Source organism: Hypanus sabinus, chromosome 10, assembly GCF_030144855.1.
Source record: "Hypanus sabinus isolate sHypSab1 chromosome 10, sHypSab1.hap1, whole genome shotgun sequence".
Taxonomy (NCBI): Eukaryota; Metazoa; Chordata; class Chondrichthyes; order Myliobatiformes; family Dasyatidae; genus Hypanus; species Hypanus sabinus.
The window spans coordinates 78,039,511-78,051,757 of NC_082715.1; the positions used below are offsets into that span (position 1 = coordinate 78,039,511).

Here is a 12,247-nt window from a genome sequence, read left to right on the forward strand (position 1 = left end):
CCCCCCCCCCCTTAGCTCCTATTTACCACTTCCTCATTCCTGGCTAATCAAGAACCTATCTCTCTGCCTTAAATGCACCCAATGACTTGGACTCCACAGCTGCTCGTGGCAACAAATTCCACAGGTTTACTACCCTCTGACTAATGCAGTTACTCTGTATCTGTGTTCTAAAAAGAAGTTCTTCAGTCTTGAAGTTGTGCCCTCTTGCCCGACCATGGGAAATAACTTTGCTATATCTCATCTGTTCAGGCCTTTTTAACTTTCAGAATGTTTCTATGAGATCCCCCCTCATTCTCCTAAACTCCAGGGAATACAGCTCAAGAGCTGCTTGACATTCTTCATACGGTAATTTCATTCGTGGAATCATTCTCGTGAATCTTCTCTGAACCCTCTCCAATGTCAGTATATCCTTTCTAAAATAAGAAGCCCAAAACAGCAAACAGTACTCCAAGAGTGGTCTCAGGAGTGCGTTATAGAGCCTCATCATCATATCCTTGATCTTATAATCTTTACCTCTAAAAGTGAATGCCAACATTGCATTCACCTTCTTCACAACCGACTCAACCTGGAGGATCATTATCCTGTTATAGAAGCCATCCTCTTTTCATCTTCAGCTTTTTTACAGACAGTGTGATGTTTGCTTTCAGAATTTGCTGGTATTTAATTGAATTAATTCTTCCCTCTACCAGTTAAATGTTCCCCATGCCACTGGCTGCAGCACAAGCCCAAAACAATATTGATCCACCCCCATCCTTAACAGTTGGAGAGGTGTTCTTTTCATGAAATTCTGTACCCTTTTTCTTCCAAGCATTCCTTTGCTCATTGCGGCCAAGAAGTTCTCTTTTAACTTCATCAGTCCACAGGACTTGTTTCCAAAATGCATCAGGCTTGTTTAGATGTTCCTTTACAAACTTCTGACGCTGAATTTTATGGTGAGGACGCAGGAAAGATTTTCTTCTGATGACTCTTCCATGAAGGTCATATTTGTGCACGTGCTGTTGTATAGTAGAACAGTGAACCACCACTCCAGAGTCTGCTAAATCTTCCTGAAGGTCTTTTGCAGTCAAACAGGGGTTTTGATTTGCCTTTCTAGCAATCCTACAAGCAGTTCTCTCGGAAAGTTTTCTTGGTCTTCCCGACCTCAACTTGACTTCCTCCGTTCCTGTTAACTGCCATTTCTTAATTACATTACGAACTGAGGAAACAGCTACCTGAAAACGCTTTGTGATCTTGTAGCCTTCTCCTGCTTTGTGGGCATCATTTATTTTAATTTTCAGAGTGCTAGGCAGCTGCTGATTGTTGGGACAAGGTTTGAGGAGGTGGGGTATTTATAAAGCTTTGAAAGTTGCATCACCTGGGCTTTCCTAACGATGACTGTGAACAAGCCATAGCCCTAACAAGCTAATTAAGGTCTGAGATCTTTGTAAGAGTTATCTTGAGAGCTCAAATCTATTGGGGTGCCCAAACTTTTGTATGGTGCTCCTTTCCTTTTTTTTCCACTCTAAAATTGTACAAAACAAAAATAGTACTCTAATCTTGCTTAAAATGTTGAAAAGAATGTTTCATCTTTAACTTTATGACTTTTGGAGATCAGTTCATTTTCTACTCAGTTTTGACCAGGGGTGCCCAAACTTTTGCATGCCTCTGTATGTCTTGTACTAACCTCATTTTTCGCAGAAACTTTGGCCATTGCTGCTCTGCTGTCCTTCCTGCTAGTATCTCTTTCCAGTCAACTTCGGCCAGTTCCCCTCTCATACCATTTTAATTTCCTTTATTCCATTGAAAAACCGACTTACTGGAACTCAGTTTCTCCTCAGATTTCAAAGTGAACTCAATTATATTGTGATCACTGTTCCCTAAGGGTTCCTTAACCTTAAGCTCTCAAGTTGCAGTATGAATTCAATCATATTATGATCACTGCCTCCCAAAGATTACTTTATGTTAAGCTTCTCAATAAGATATGCATTATTACTCAATACCCAATCTAAGGTAGCCTTTCCTTCAGTAGGCTCAAGCACAATCTCCTTTGAAAAGCCATCTTGTAGGCATTCAACAAATTTCCTCTCTTGCGATCCAACACCAACCTGATTTTCCCAATCCCCTTGCATATTGAAATCCCCCATTATAATTGTCTTCACCCTTATTACATGTATTTTCCAGCTCCCTTTGCAATCTCACCTCACATTTTAATTACTATTTAGAGGCCTGTATACTATTCCCGTAAATTTTTTTTAACCCTTGCAATTTCTTAACTCCAACATTTTCTGACCGTATGTCACCTCTTTCAAAAGATGTAATTACATCTCTTACCAACGGAGCCACACCACTGCCTATACCTTCCTGTCTGTCCTTTTGATACAAAGTATATCCTTTGATGTTAAGCTCCCAACTATGTCCTTCCTTTAGCCGCTCAGTGATGCCCACCAATGTCATACTGACCAATCTCTAATTGCGCCACAAGTTCGTCTATTTCATTTTGAATGCTACTTGCTTTTAAATATGATACTTTCAGTCCTGCATTCTTTGCCCTTTGAATGTTGCCACTGTGATACAATATAATTCTTTGTTCTGTCTGCATTGGCTTGTCTTTTCTTACACTCATGTTTCACTCATCATCTACTTGTAAACCCGCTGACTCATCCTCGGCTCTATCATGCTGGTTCCCATCCCCTGCTATGTTAGTTTAAACCACAACCAACAGCTCTAGTAAATCTGCCCGCAAGAATATTGGTCCTCCTCGGATTCAAGTGCAACCCATCACTTTTGTACAGGTCCCACCTGCCCCAGAAGAGGTTCCAACTATCCAGAAATCTGAATCCCTGCTCCCTGCTTCAATTCTTCAGCCACACATTTATCTGCCTCTTCATTCTATTCCTATCCTCACTGTTGCAAACCCAAGATCACTACCCTTGAGGTCCTGCTTCTCAGCTTCCTTCCTAACTCCCTGCTGTTTTCAGGACCCCCTCCCTTTTTCTCCTTGTGGCATTGCTACCAGTATATACCATGGCTTCTGGCTGCTCATCCTTCCTTTTCAGGATATTGTGGATGTGTCCAGAAACATCTTGAACCCTGGCACCTGGGAGGCAAACTACCATCCGTCTTTGCTTTTTGCATTCACAGAATCACCTGTTTGTTCCCCTGACTATAGACCCCCTTTAACTGCTACCATCCACTTCAGTTCCCTACCCTTCTGAGCCACAGGGTCAGGCTCAGTGTCAGATGCATGGCCACTGTTGCTTCCCCCAGGTAAGTTTCCCCCCCCCCCCAACCCAACAGTGCATAAGCAGGAGTACTTATTGTTGAGGGGAACAGCCACAGGGGTGCTCTCCACTATCTGCTGTTCCCCCTTCCCTCTCATGACAGTCACTCATTTATCTGTCTCCTGTAGCTCCTGTCTATCACTACTTCGCTTTCCCTAACAAGCCAAAGGTCATCAAACTGCAGCTCCAGTTTCCTAACACGGTCTCTAAGGAACTGCATCTTGATGCACTTGGTGGTAGATACGGCCTTCGGGGAGACCAGGAGTCTCTGGAAATCCACATCTGCCGCCCAGAACAGTACACTGGCTCTGTAGACATACCCCCTAAATCTCGATGATCTATGAGTATTGGAGAAGTACAGTCTACTCATGGATAGTTAACATGGCTTTGTGAAGGGAAGATTGTGCCTCATGAGCCTGATAGGGTTTTTTGAAGAGGTAACAAAAGAAATTGATGAGGGTAGGGCAGTGGATGTGGTCTACATGGACTTTAGCAAAGCATTTGACAAGATTCTTCATGAGAGACTCATCCAGAAGGTCATGAGGCATGGGATAAGTGGAACCTTGGCTGTTTGGATAAAAAAAAAATTGGCTTAAAGGAAGAAAGCAGAGGGTAGTTGTGGAAGGAAAGTATTCTGCCTGGAGGTCGGTGACTAATGGAGTGCTGCAGGGATCTGTCCTGGGACCCCTGCTATTTGTGATTTTTCTAAATGACCTGGATGTAGAGGTGGAAGGATGGGTGAGTAACTTTGCGGATGACACGAAGATTGGAGGAGTTGTGGGTGGAGCTGTAGGTTGTGGAAGGTTACAAGAGGATATAGACAGGCTGCAGAGTTGGGCAGAAAAATGGCAGATGGAGTTCAATCCGGACAAGTGTGAGGTGATGCATTTTGGAAGGATAAACCAGAAGACCAAATACAGGATTAATGGTCAGTTACTGAAGAGTGTGGATGAACAAAGGGACCTTGGGGTTCAAATCCATACATCCCTCAAGGTCACTGCGCAGGTTGATAGGGTAGTTAAGAAGGCCTATGGGATGCTAGGTTTCATTAACGGGGATTGAGTTCAAGAGTAGAGAGGTCATGTTGCAACTCTACAAATCTCTGGTGAGAGCGCACTTAAGAGTATTGTGTTCAATTCTGGTCACCTCATTATAGGAAGGATGTGGAAGCTATGGAGAGGGTGCAGAGGAAATTTACCAGGATGTTGCCTGGTTTGGAGAACAAGTCACGAAGCAGGGTTAGCAGAGCTCGGACCTCTCTTTGGAGTGTAGAAGAATCAGAGGGGACTTGATAGAGCTCTACAAGATTATGAGAGGCATAGATAGGGTGGATAGTCAGTACCTGTTTCCCAGGGCACCAATAGCAAACACCAGAGGGCATATGTAAATTTAGGGGAGACATCAGGGGTAAGTTTTTTACACAGGGTTGTGAGTGCCTGGAATGACTTGCCAGGGATGGTGGTGGAGGCTAAAACATTAGGGGTATTTAAGAGCCTTTTGGACAGGCACATGGAGAAAAATGGAGGGTTATGGGGTAGTGTGGGTTTAGTACTTTTCTTTAGGGTTATATGGGTCAGCACAACATGGAGGGCTGAAGGGCCTGTACTGTGCTGTAGTGTTCTATGGTTCTGTGGTTCAAGATTTAAATAAAAAATGAGGGATGAACTAAGTTACTTATCTTGCTTTCGGCTGTTCTCACCGAAGCCCTGTTGAGCCAAAGCCTTCCTACTCTGCCTCAGACTACTCCAACAACAACTGCTCCCACAATGCCTGCTCCGCTAGGCGGTACCTCTCTTTTATTGCAACTGGGTTTTCTGTTGAAAATCTTTGTTAGACCTGCGCAGGAATGCTCCTGTTGCATCTGCATGGTACTCCAATCAGTGACATCAAATATCTAGTTTTTAGAAGGGAACTGAAGTCAGATCAAAGGTAAAAACACAAGAGAATCTTGGGCACTGCACCAAACCATATTGTACCATTGTATCTCCAACTTGTTTTATAATATGAAAAAATGGATATCATTCCAGAGAATGTTATGGCTTGATAGCTAATGATCTCCATAGAAGATAAACAAAAGATTCAAAGTGTGTAGATGTAATAATTATTTAACCAGTGTTTGAAATAAATCTGTTTTCATTTCATGTTTTCAAAGGTTGAGTCATTTTGGTAGATCATTTTTATTGCACTGTCCATTTTAAGAAAACTTGTTTTAATATAGATTGGATAGAAAGCATATCACATGCAGTTTTAAAAGAAAAAGCTTTGGTGTTCTATTCATAGGAAAAGTAGTGGTAATAAACTGAATCTAACAGAATCTACTGAATTATTTGGAGCAACTAGAAAAGGGAAGTGAGAAGATGACCGATGAGAATAAAAAGAGAGAGATTAATGGAGATTAAGAGATGTAAAGTGTCTGAGCTGCTTTCTCATAATCATTGTAAATGTACAAAAACTGCACAGCTTGGCCATTCAGCTTTGCTCTTTGCCCAGGAATGGATGCTTGTCATTTAATTTAAGCTCAATAAAATATGGCCAAATTTGTTCTTGAAATATTGATAACCTGTGACTACAAAACCTTACCCTGCTAATGCATCAAAGGAATAAAGATGTAATTTGGATTTAGGCAAGGTTAGATTTGGTCCTGAGGGATAATAGATAATGAACTTGGCAGTTTCTGGTGGACGTGGAACTGACACGCTGTAGAATTCTTGGGAGTGAAAAAGTTAATAGTAGGATGGATAATTAAGGCAGTGGACGAGTTGCATTTAAATTTCTTGCAGAAGAGGCAATGCTACTATTTTGAAGGGGAATGACGAGCACTTGAAAAGGATAAACCAGCTATGGTTACAGTGAATATAGTGCACAGACTTGAGAAGCAAATGATAATTAGATTTCCTGTCTCATACATTTGACTTAAAAAAAAATAAAGTTCAAGTAAATTTATTATTAAAGTACATGTGTGTCATCATATGCAACCCTGAGAGTCATTTTCTTGTGGGCATACACAGCAAGTCCAAGAAACACAATAGAATCAATGAAAGACTGCAGCCAGCAGGATAGACACACAACTAATGCACAAAAGAACAAACAATGCAAATTGAAGGGAGAGAATAATACATAAATAAATAAGCAATAAATATCAAAAACATGAAATGAAGGGTCTTTGAAAGTGAGTCCATTGATTGTACAACAGTTTAATGATGGGGTGAGTGAAGTTACCCCCTCTGGTTCGAGAGACTGATGGTTGAGGGTTAATAACTGTTCCTGAACTTGGTGGTGTGGATCCTGAGTCCCTTGAACCTCTTTCCTGATGACAGCAGTGAGAACAGAGCATGTCCTGAGTGGTGGGGTAATAGAATTTGATGAAAATACCTCATTTGTCCCTCATTATGGTTGGTGTGAAACTAGTAATATGTATTTGAATATATTTGAATTGATAGCTTTATTCAAGTTCTAGTTTTATTGTCAGACCTTCAACCTCACACATGTTAACAGGTAAATGTAACATCTTTCCTCTGGAGCCAAGGTGCAAACACCGTAGATACAGTCACAAAATAATATTAGCACATGCCCCTGAGTGGCATGTACTGAAGATTGACAGGTTGACAATTTTGATAATTTTCATAGTATTAGAATTAATATAATATTGATCATTTTTACCAAACATTAGTTGATAAAGGTTTTTTTATTCAGCTTCACTTTGTGTTAAGACACACCTATTCTTAACCATTTGTGACATCAATTGAGTAGTGTATTTTGTTATGCCTTTATTTAGGAACTCTTCCTCAAAGGGATGTGAGAACTGTCTTTGAATATGCTTTAAGGCAGAAGGAAATAGATCATTAAAGTTTGCTAGGAGTAGGCTACCTTGTAGGGGTAAAGTTACAATCAGATCTGCCATGTCCTTCTAAGTGGTGGAGTAGGGCAGAGGGGCTGAGTTGTTTACTCATGCCTCTAATTCAGATGTTCAGCTTAACTTCTAATCCCAAATTTACATTGAAGTTAATTACAAAATGTGCAATTTCTTTTTTACAGATGGAACACCAGAGCTCTCTTCCATAACTCAGTCATCTCGTTATCTTGGGAATCCTCCTGAGAGTACACTGGGTGACCTGGTGTATCCTGAGATCTGTATGCTTGAGCTCACCCTATTGAGTGTCAGCAGTTCCACCCCTGATGTCCTAACCTATGTGTTCAGGAGTCTGCTGGAAATTGTTAAACACAATGAAGAAAATGCTGTCTCCATTTACCAGCAGGTAAAATTGAGTATGAGAGTAAAAATGGTGTAAAATTAATTTTCCAGTCACTTTCTGAGCTAACTATTCAAAAATAGTATTTTTAATTGATAAATTTAATTAAAATAGCAGATTGTTTTATGTAAGCAAAATATTCACTATATCAAATGAATGGTTTAGATTTCAGTCAACTTGCATTGATTGCTCCTGCTATTCCGTGAGCTGGAACTCCTTGTGCAATATATTCTACTTCAGTGGAGAGTAGTTCAGAAACAGAGAGGCTCCTGTCTGCACCTATGCTTGCTGCCTGAATGAGAACACACACAAAATGCTGGTGGAACACAGCAGGCCAGGCAGCATCTATAAGGAGAAGCACTGTCGACGTTTCGGGCCAAGATCCTTCGTCAGGACTAACTGAAAGGAAAGATACTGAGAGATTTGAAAGTAGGAGGGGGAGGGGGAAATGCAAAATGATAGGAGAAGACCAGAGGGGGTGGGATGAAGCTAAGAGCTGGAAAGGTGATTGGCAAAAGTGATACAGAGCTGGAGAAGGGAAAGGATCATGGGACAGGAGGCCTAGGGAGAAAGAAAGGGGGAGGGGAGCACCAGAGGGAGATGGAGAACAGGCAGAGTGATGGGCAGAGAGAGAGAAAAAAACAAACAACTAAATATGTCAGGGATGGGGTAAGTTGGGGAGGAGGGGCATTTACGGAAGTTAGAAAAGTCAGTGTTCATGCCATCAGGTTGGAAGCTACCCAACCGGTATATAAGGTGTTGTTCCTCCAACCTGAGTGTGGATTCATCTTGACAGTAGAGGAAGCCATGGATAGACATATCAGAATGGGAACGGGATGTGGAATTAAAGTGTGTGGCCACTGGGAGATCCTGCTTTCTCTGGCGTACCGAGCGTAGGTGTTCAGCGAAAAGGTCTCCCAGTCCGCTTTGGGTCTCACCAATATATAAAAGGCCACACTGGCTGCACTGGATGCAGTATACCACACCAGCCGACTCACAGGTGAAGTGTCACCTCACCTGGAAGAACTGTCTGGGGCCCTGAATGGTAGTGAGGGAGGAAGTGTAAGGGCAGGTGTAGCACTTGTTCCATTTACAAGGACAAGTGCCAGGAGGGAGATCAGTGGGAAGGGATGGGGGGTGGGGGGGGATGAGTGGATGAGGGAGTCATGTAGGGAGCGATCCCTATGGAAAGCAGAAAGTGGGGGGGGAGGGAAAGATGTGCTTAGTGGTGGGATCCCGTTGGAAGTGGCAGAAGTTACGGAGAATTATATGTTGGACCTGGAGGCTGGTGGGGTGGTAGGTGAGGACAAGGGGAACCCTATCTCGAGTGGGGTGGTGGGCGGATGGGGTGAGGGCAGATGTGCGGGAAATGGGAGAGATGCGTTTGAGAGCAGAGTTGATGGTGGAAGAAGGGAAGCCCCTTTGTTTAAAAAATGAAGTCAGCTCCTTTGTCCTGGAATGAAAAGCCTCATCCTGAGAGCAGATGTGGCGGAGACAGAGGAATTGTGAGAAAGGGATAGCATTTTTGCAAGAGACAGGGTGGGAAGAGGAATAGTCCAGGTAGCTGTGAGAGTCTGTAGGCTTATAGTAGATATCAGTAGATAAGCCGTCTCCAGAGATGGAGACAGAAAGATCAAGAAAGGGGAGGGAGGTGTCAGAAATGGACCAGGTAAATTTGAGGGCAGGGTGAAAGTTGGAGGCAAAGTTAATGAAGCCAACGAGCTCAGCACGCGTGCAGGAGGCAGCGCCAAGGCAGTCGTCGATGTAGCGAAGGAAAAGAAGGGGATGGATACCCGTATAGACTTGGAACATGGACTGTTCCACAAAGCCAACAAAAAGGCAGGCATAACTGGGACCCATGCGGGTGCCCATGGCGACACCCTTGGTTTGGAGGAAGTGGGAGGAGCCAAAGGAGAAATTATTGAGAGTAAGAACTAATTCTGCTAGACAGAGGAGAGTGGTGGTAGTGGGGAATTGGTTAGGTCTGGAATCCAAAAAGAAGCGAAGAGCTTTGAGACCTTCCTGGTGGGGGTGGAGGTATATTGGGACTGGATGTTCATAGTGAAAATAAGGCATCCCATTCCCATTCTGATATGTCTATCCATGGCTTCCTCTACTGTCAAAATTAAGCTACACTCGGGTTGGAGGAACAACACCTTATATACCGGCTGGGTAGCCTCCAACCTGATGGCATGAACATTGACTTTTCTAACTTCCGTTAATGCCCCTCCTCCCCGTCTTACCCCATCCCTGACATATTTAGTTGTTTGTTTTTTTTTCTCTCTGCTCATCACTCTGCCTGTTCTCCATCTCCCTCTGGTGCTCCCCTCCCCCTTTCTTTCTTCTTAGGCCTCCCGTCCCATGATCCTTTCCCTTCTCCAGCTCTGTATTACTTTTGCCAATCACCTTTCCAGCTCTTAGCTTCATCCCACCTCCTCCGGTCTTCTATCATTTTGCATTTCCCCCTCCCCCTCCTACTTTCAAATCTCTCAGTATCTTTCCTTTCAGTTAGTCCTGACGGAGGGTCTCAGCCTGAAATGTCGACAGTGCTTCTCCCTATAGATGCTGACTGTCCTGCTGTGTTCCGCCAGCATTTTGTGTGTGTTGTTTGAATTCACAGCATCTGCAGATTTCCTCGTGTTTGCCTGAATGACTCTCTGTTTTATCATGATGGTTTGAGACAGCGCGGAACGGGCCCTTCTGGTGCTTCAAACTACGCCACCCAGCAACCCCAGATTAACCCTCGCCTAATCACGGTTATTATAGTGTTATGTGCCCCGTAACTGGGTCACTTACAAGCAAAGATAGAGAGGGCCGTTGAAGTCTGATAGTACTAATTTTAACAGTATTTATTGATAAAAATACACAAAAATAATATCAGTGCAAACATTCAGATAATATACGTCGTCAATACTAAATCTAAAAGCGCGGGTATAATAATAATCAATAAGAAATAGCTCTATCGTTGTCTAGGGGATAATGTATTGTTTGATGGAAATATAAAAGTCACTCAAGTTCATTCAAGCTGCAGCTTTTGGTTGGAGAGAGAGATGGATTAAAACTTGCCCATTCCTTTTATGATGTCGATCCTTCGAGAGTCGTTGGGGCTGATTTCTCCTTTGTGTTAGCGAAAGCCGTTCTTCTGTGGCAAGGCCCACCAATCCCGAGGCAAATGGAAAAGGACACAGTTGGCTTTCCACCGGCTTTCGCTATTACGCTGTTACAGGATTTCTAGCATTTCTTCTGGTGCATCTAAAGGGGCTGTTCCCCAGACCCTCGTTTATCCTGACTCACAGGGTCTCAGATGTCACTCAGAGTGGAATGATGCCATCCCCCAACCAGCCCACGTTGCCTGAGGGCTTCCACGAAGCATAGTATTCAATACACAATTCCGTCTCCAAGATACAATGACCTGTTCCGTGGCTTTGTATCGCTGAGGGCCAGGACATTCCAAACGTCTCTCTCTCTCATTTCCTGGGTCTCCTGCCCCGACTTAATAGCGATCTTGCGATTCTCAAAAAAGAGGGGGCACAGGCATCACAATAGCCAGAGGTGGTAACGGCGACAAGCTACACGCATAAACTGACAAACAACCAATGTGCAAATGCACAAATACAAATAAACAAACGAATATAAATAATGCTGAGAACATGAGTTGTAGAGTCCTTGAAATTAAGTCTGTTGTCTCTCTCAGCATACCCTTAAGTTGCTTTTTAGAAAAAAGACCTTGCCAAAGATGGGAGTTAAGTATTCTGTCTGTGAATGTTTCTCTTGAAGTATTTCTCCCAAGGACACTGGAGTCTTTTGGAAATTTCCTGTCTGGGAGGGAAAGTGGAAAGCAGGCAACTGGAGCTCGGCATGAAGTTGAGATTATTGTCATATGCACAGGTGCATGTGCAGTATCACAGGCATATAGCATCAGATAACAACATTTACAATTAAAATTAAGCTGAACATTAATTATACGCAATAATGCACAATCTTTACAAGAAAGAACACAATGTTTTAGCCTTTATGGAATATGTTTAGAAAGCATCCCCTGATCACTGACGTAGTTAAGTACTGTGCTGGAAATGTTTTGAACTGTTCCTGTCTGAACAGGTAATCAAGAGAATTTTCTTTTTTATAATGAAGTGTAAGTCTGCATTTATGACATTTCTAAAATGTGTTTTGCTTCATTTCAGGGAGCAGTAACAACTATTTTAAATGGTTTTCAGAATATTTTGAGCCAGTCTGGGATGAATTTGGAGGGTATGTATAAACGTTTGCTGAGACCTAATTGTGTTATTAAAGTGCATCACCAGAGTGCAGTGATCTGTGAATTCTGCTTTCTATTTAAATATGTTACCCCCTAGCAGATAGCAATCAATTCCAAGAACCAGTAATAATCTTTCCTTGGTTTTACAGAGTGCCAGGCAGTTCTTGTGGAATTGTTGGTGACTTTAACTAAGTCCAGGCTGTCAGCAGAAGAATTGGCCTTTCTCCTGAGATTATTTTTGGAGAAGACCTCTCCAATTGTGAGTATGAATTGCTGTATTTAAATTTTTCAAAGCTGAATTCAGCAGCCAGATTAGTCAGTTATTTTCAGCCAGTCAAATAATTTTTGTAAAAAAAAACTGGAATCCAAGGGAAAGTGTGCTTAAAAGTGCTATTCTGAATGACATCATGTATTCTAACATAGGAAGTTCCAAATAACCAAACTGCAAAACATTCTGGTGGTCACAGTTTTATGGGAGA

At 42.5% G+C, this 12,247-nt stretch overlaps 1 protein-coding gene across 2 annotated transcripts in view; it reads left to right on the forward strand.

The window, feature by feature from the left end:
• The window catches only part of lyst (lysosomal trafficking regulator), a 277,149-nt gene that overhangs the window by 129,912 nt on the left and 134,990 nt on the right, over positions 1 to 12,247 (forward strand). For both annotated transcript variants that reach the window (XM_059982158.1, XM_059982159.1), the window contains exons 9-11: positions 7,296 to 7,516; positions 11,695 to 11,761; positions 11,918 to 12,027. In XM_059982158.1, coding sequence (XP_059838141.1) covers positions 7,296 to 7,516; positions 11,695 to 11,761; positions 11,918 to 12,027 — 398 coding nt within the window. The remainder of the gene's footprint in view (positions 1 to 7,295; positions 7,517 to 11,694; positions 11,762 to 11,917; positions 12,028 to 12,247) is intronic.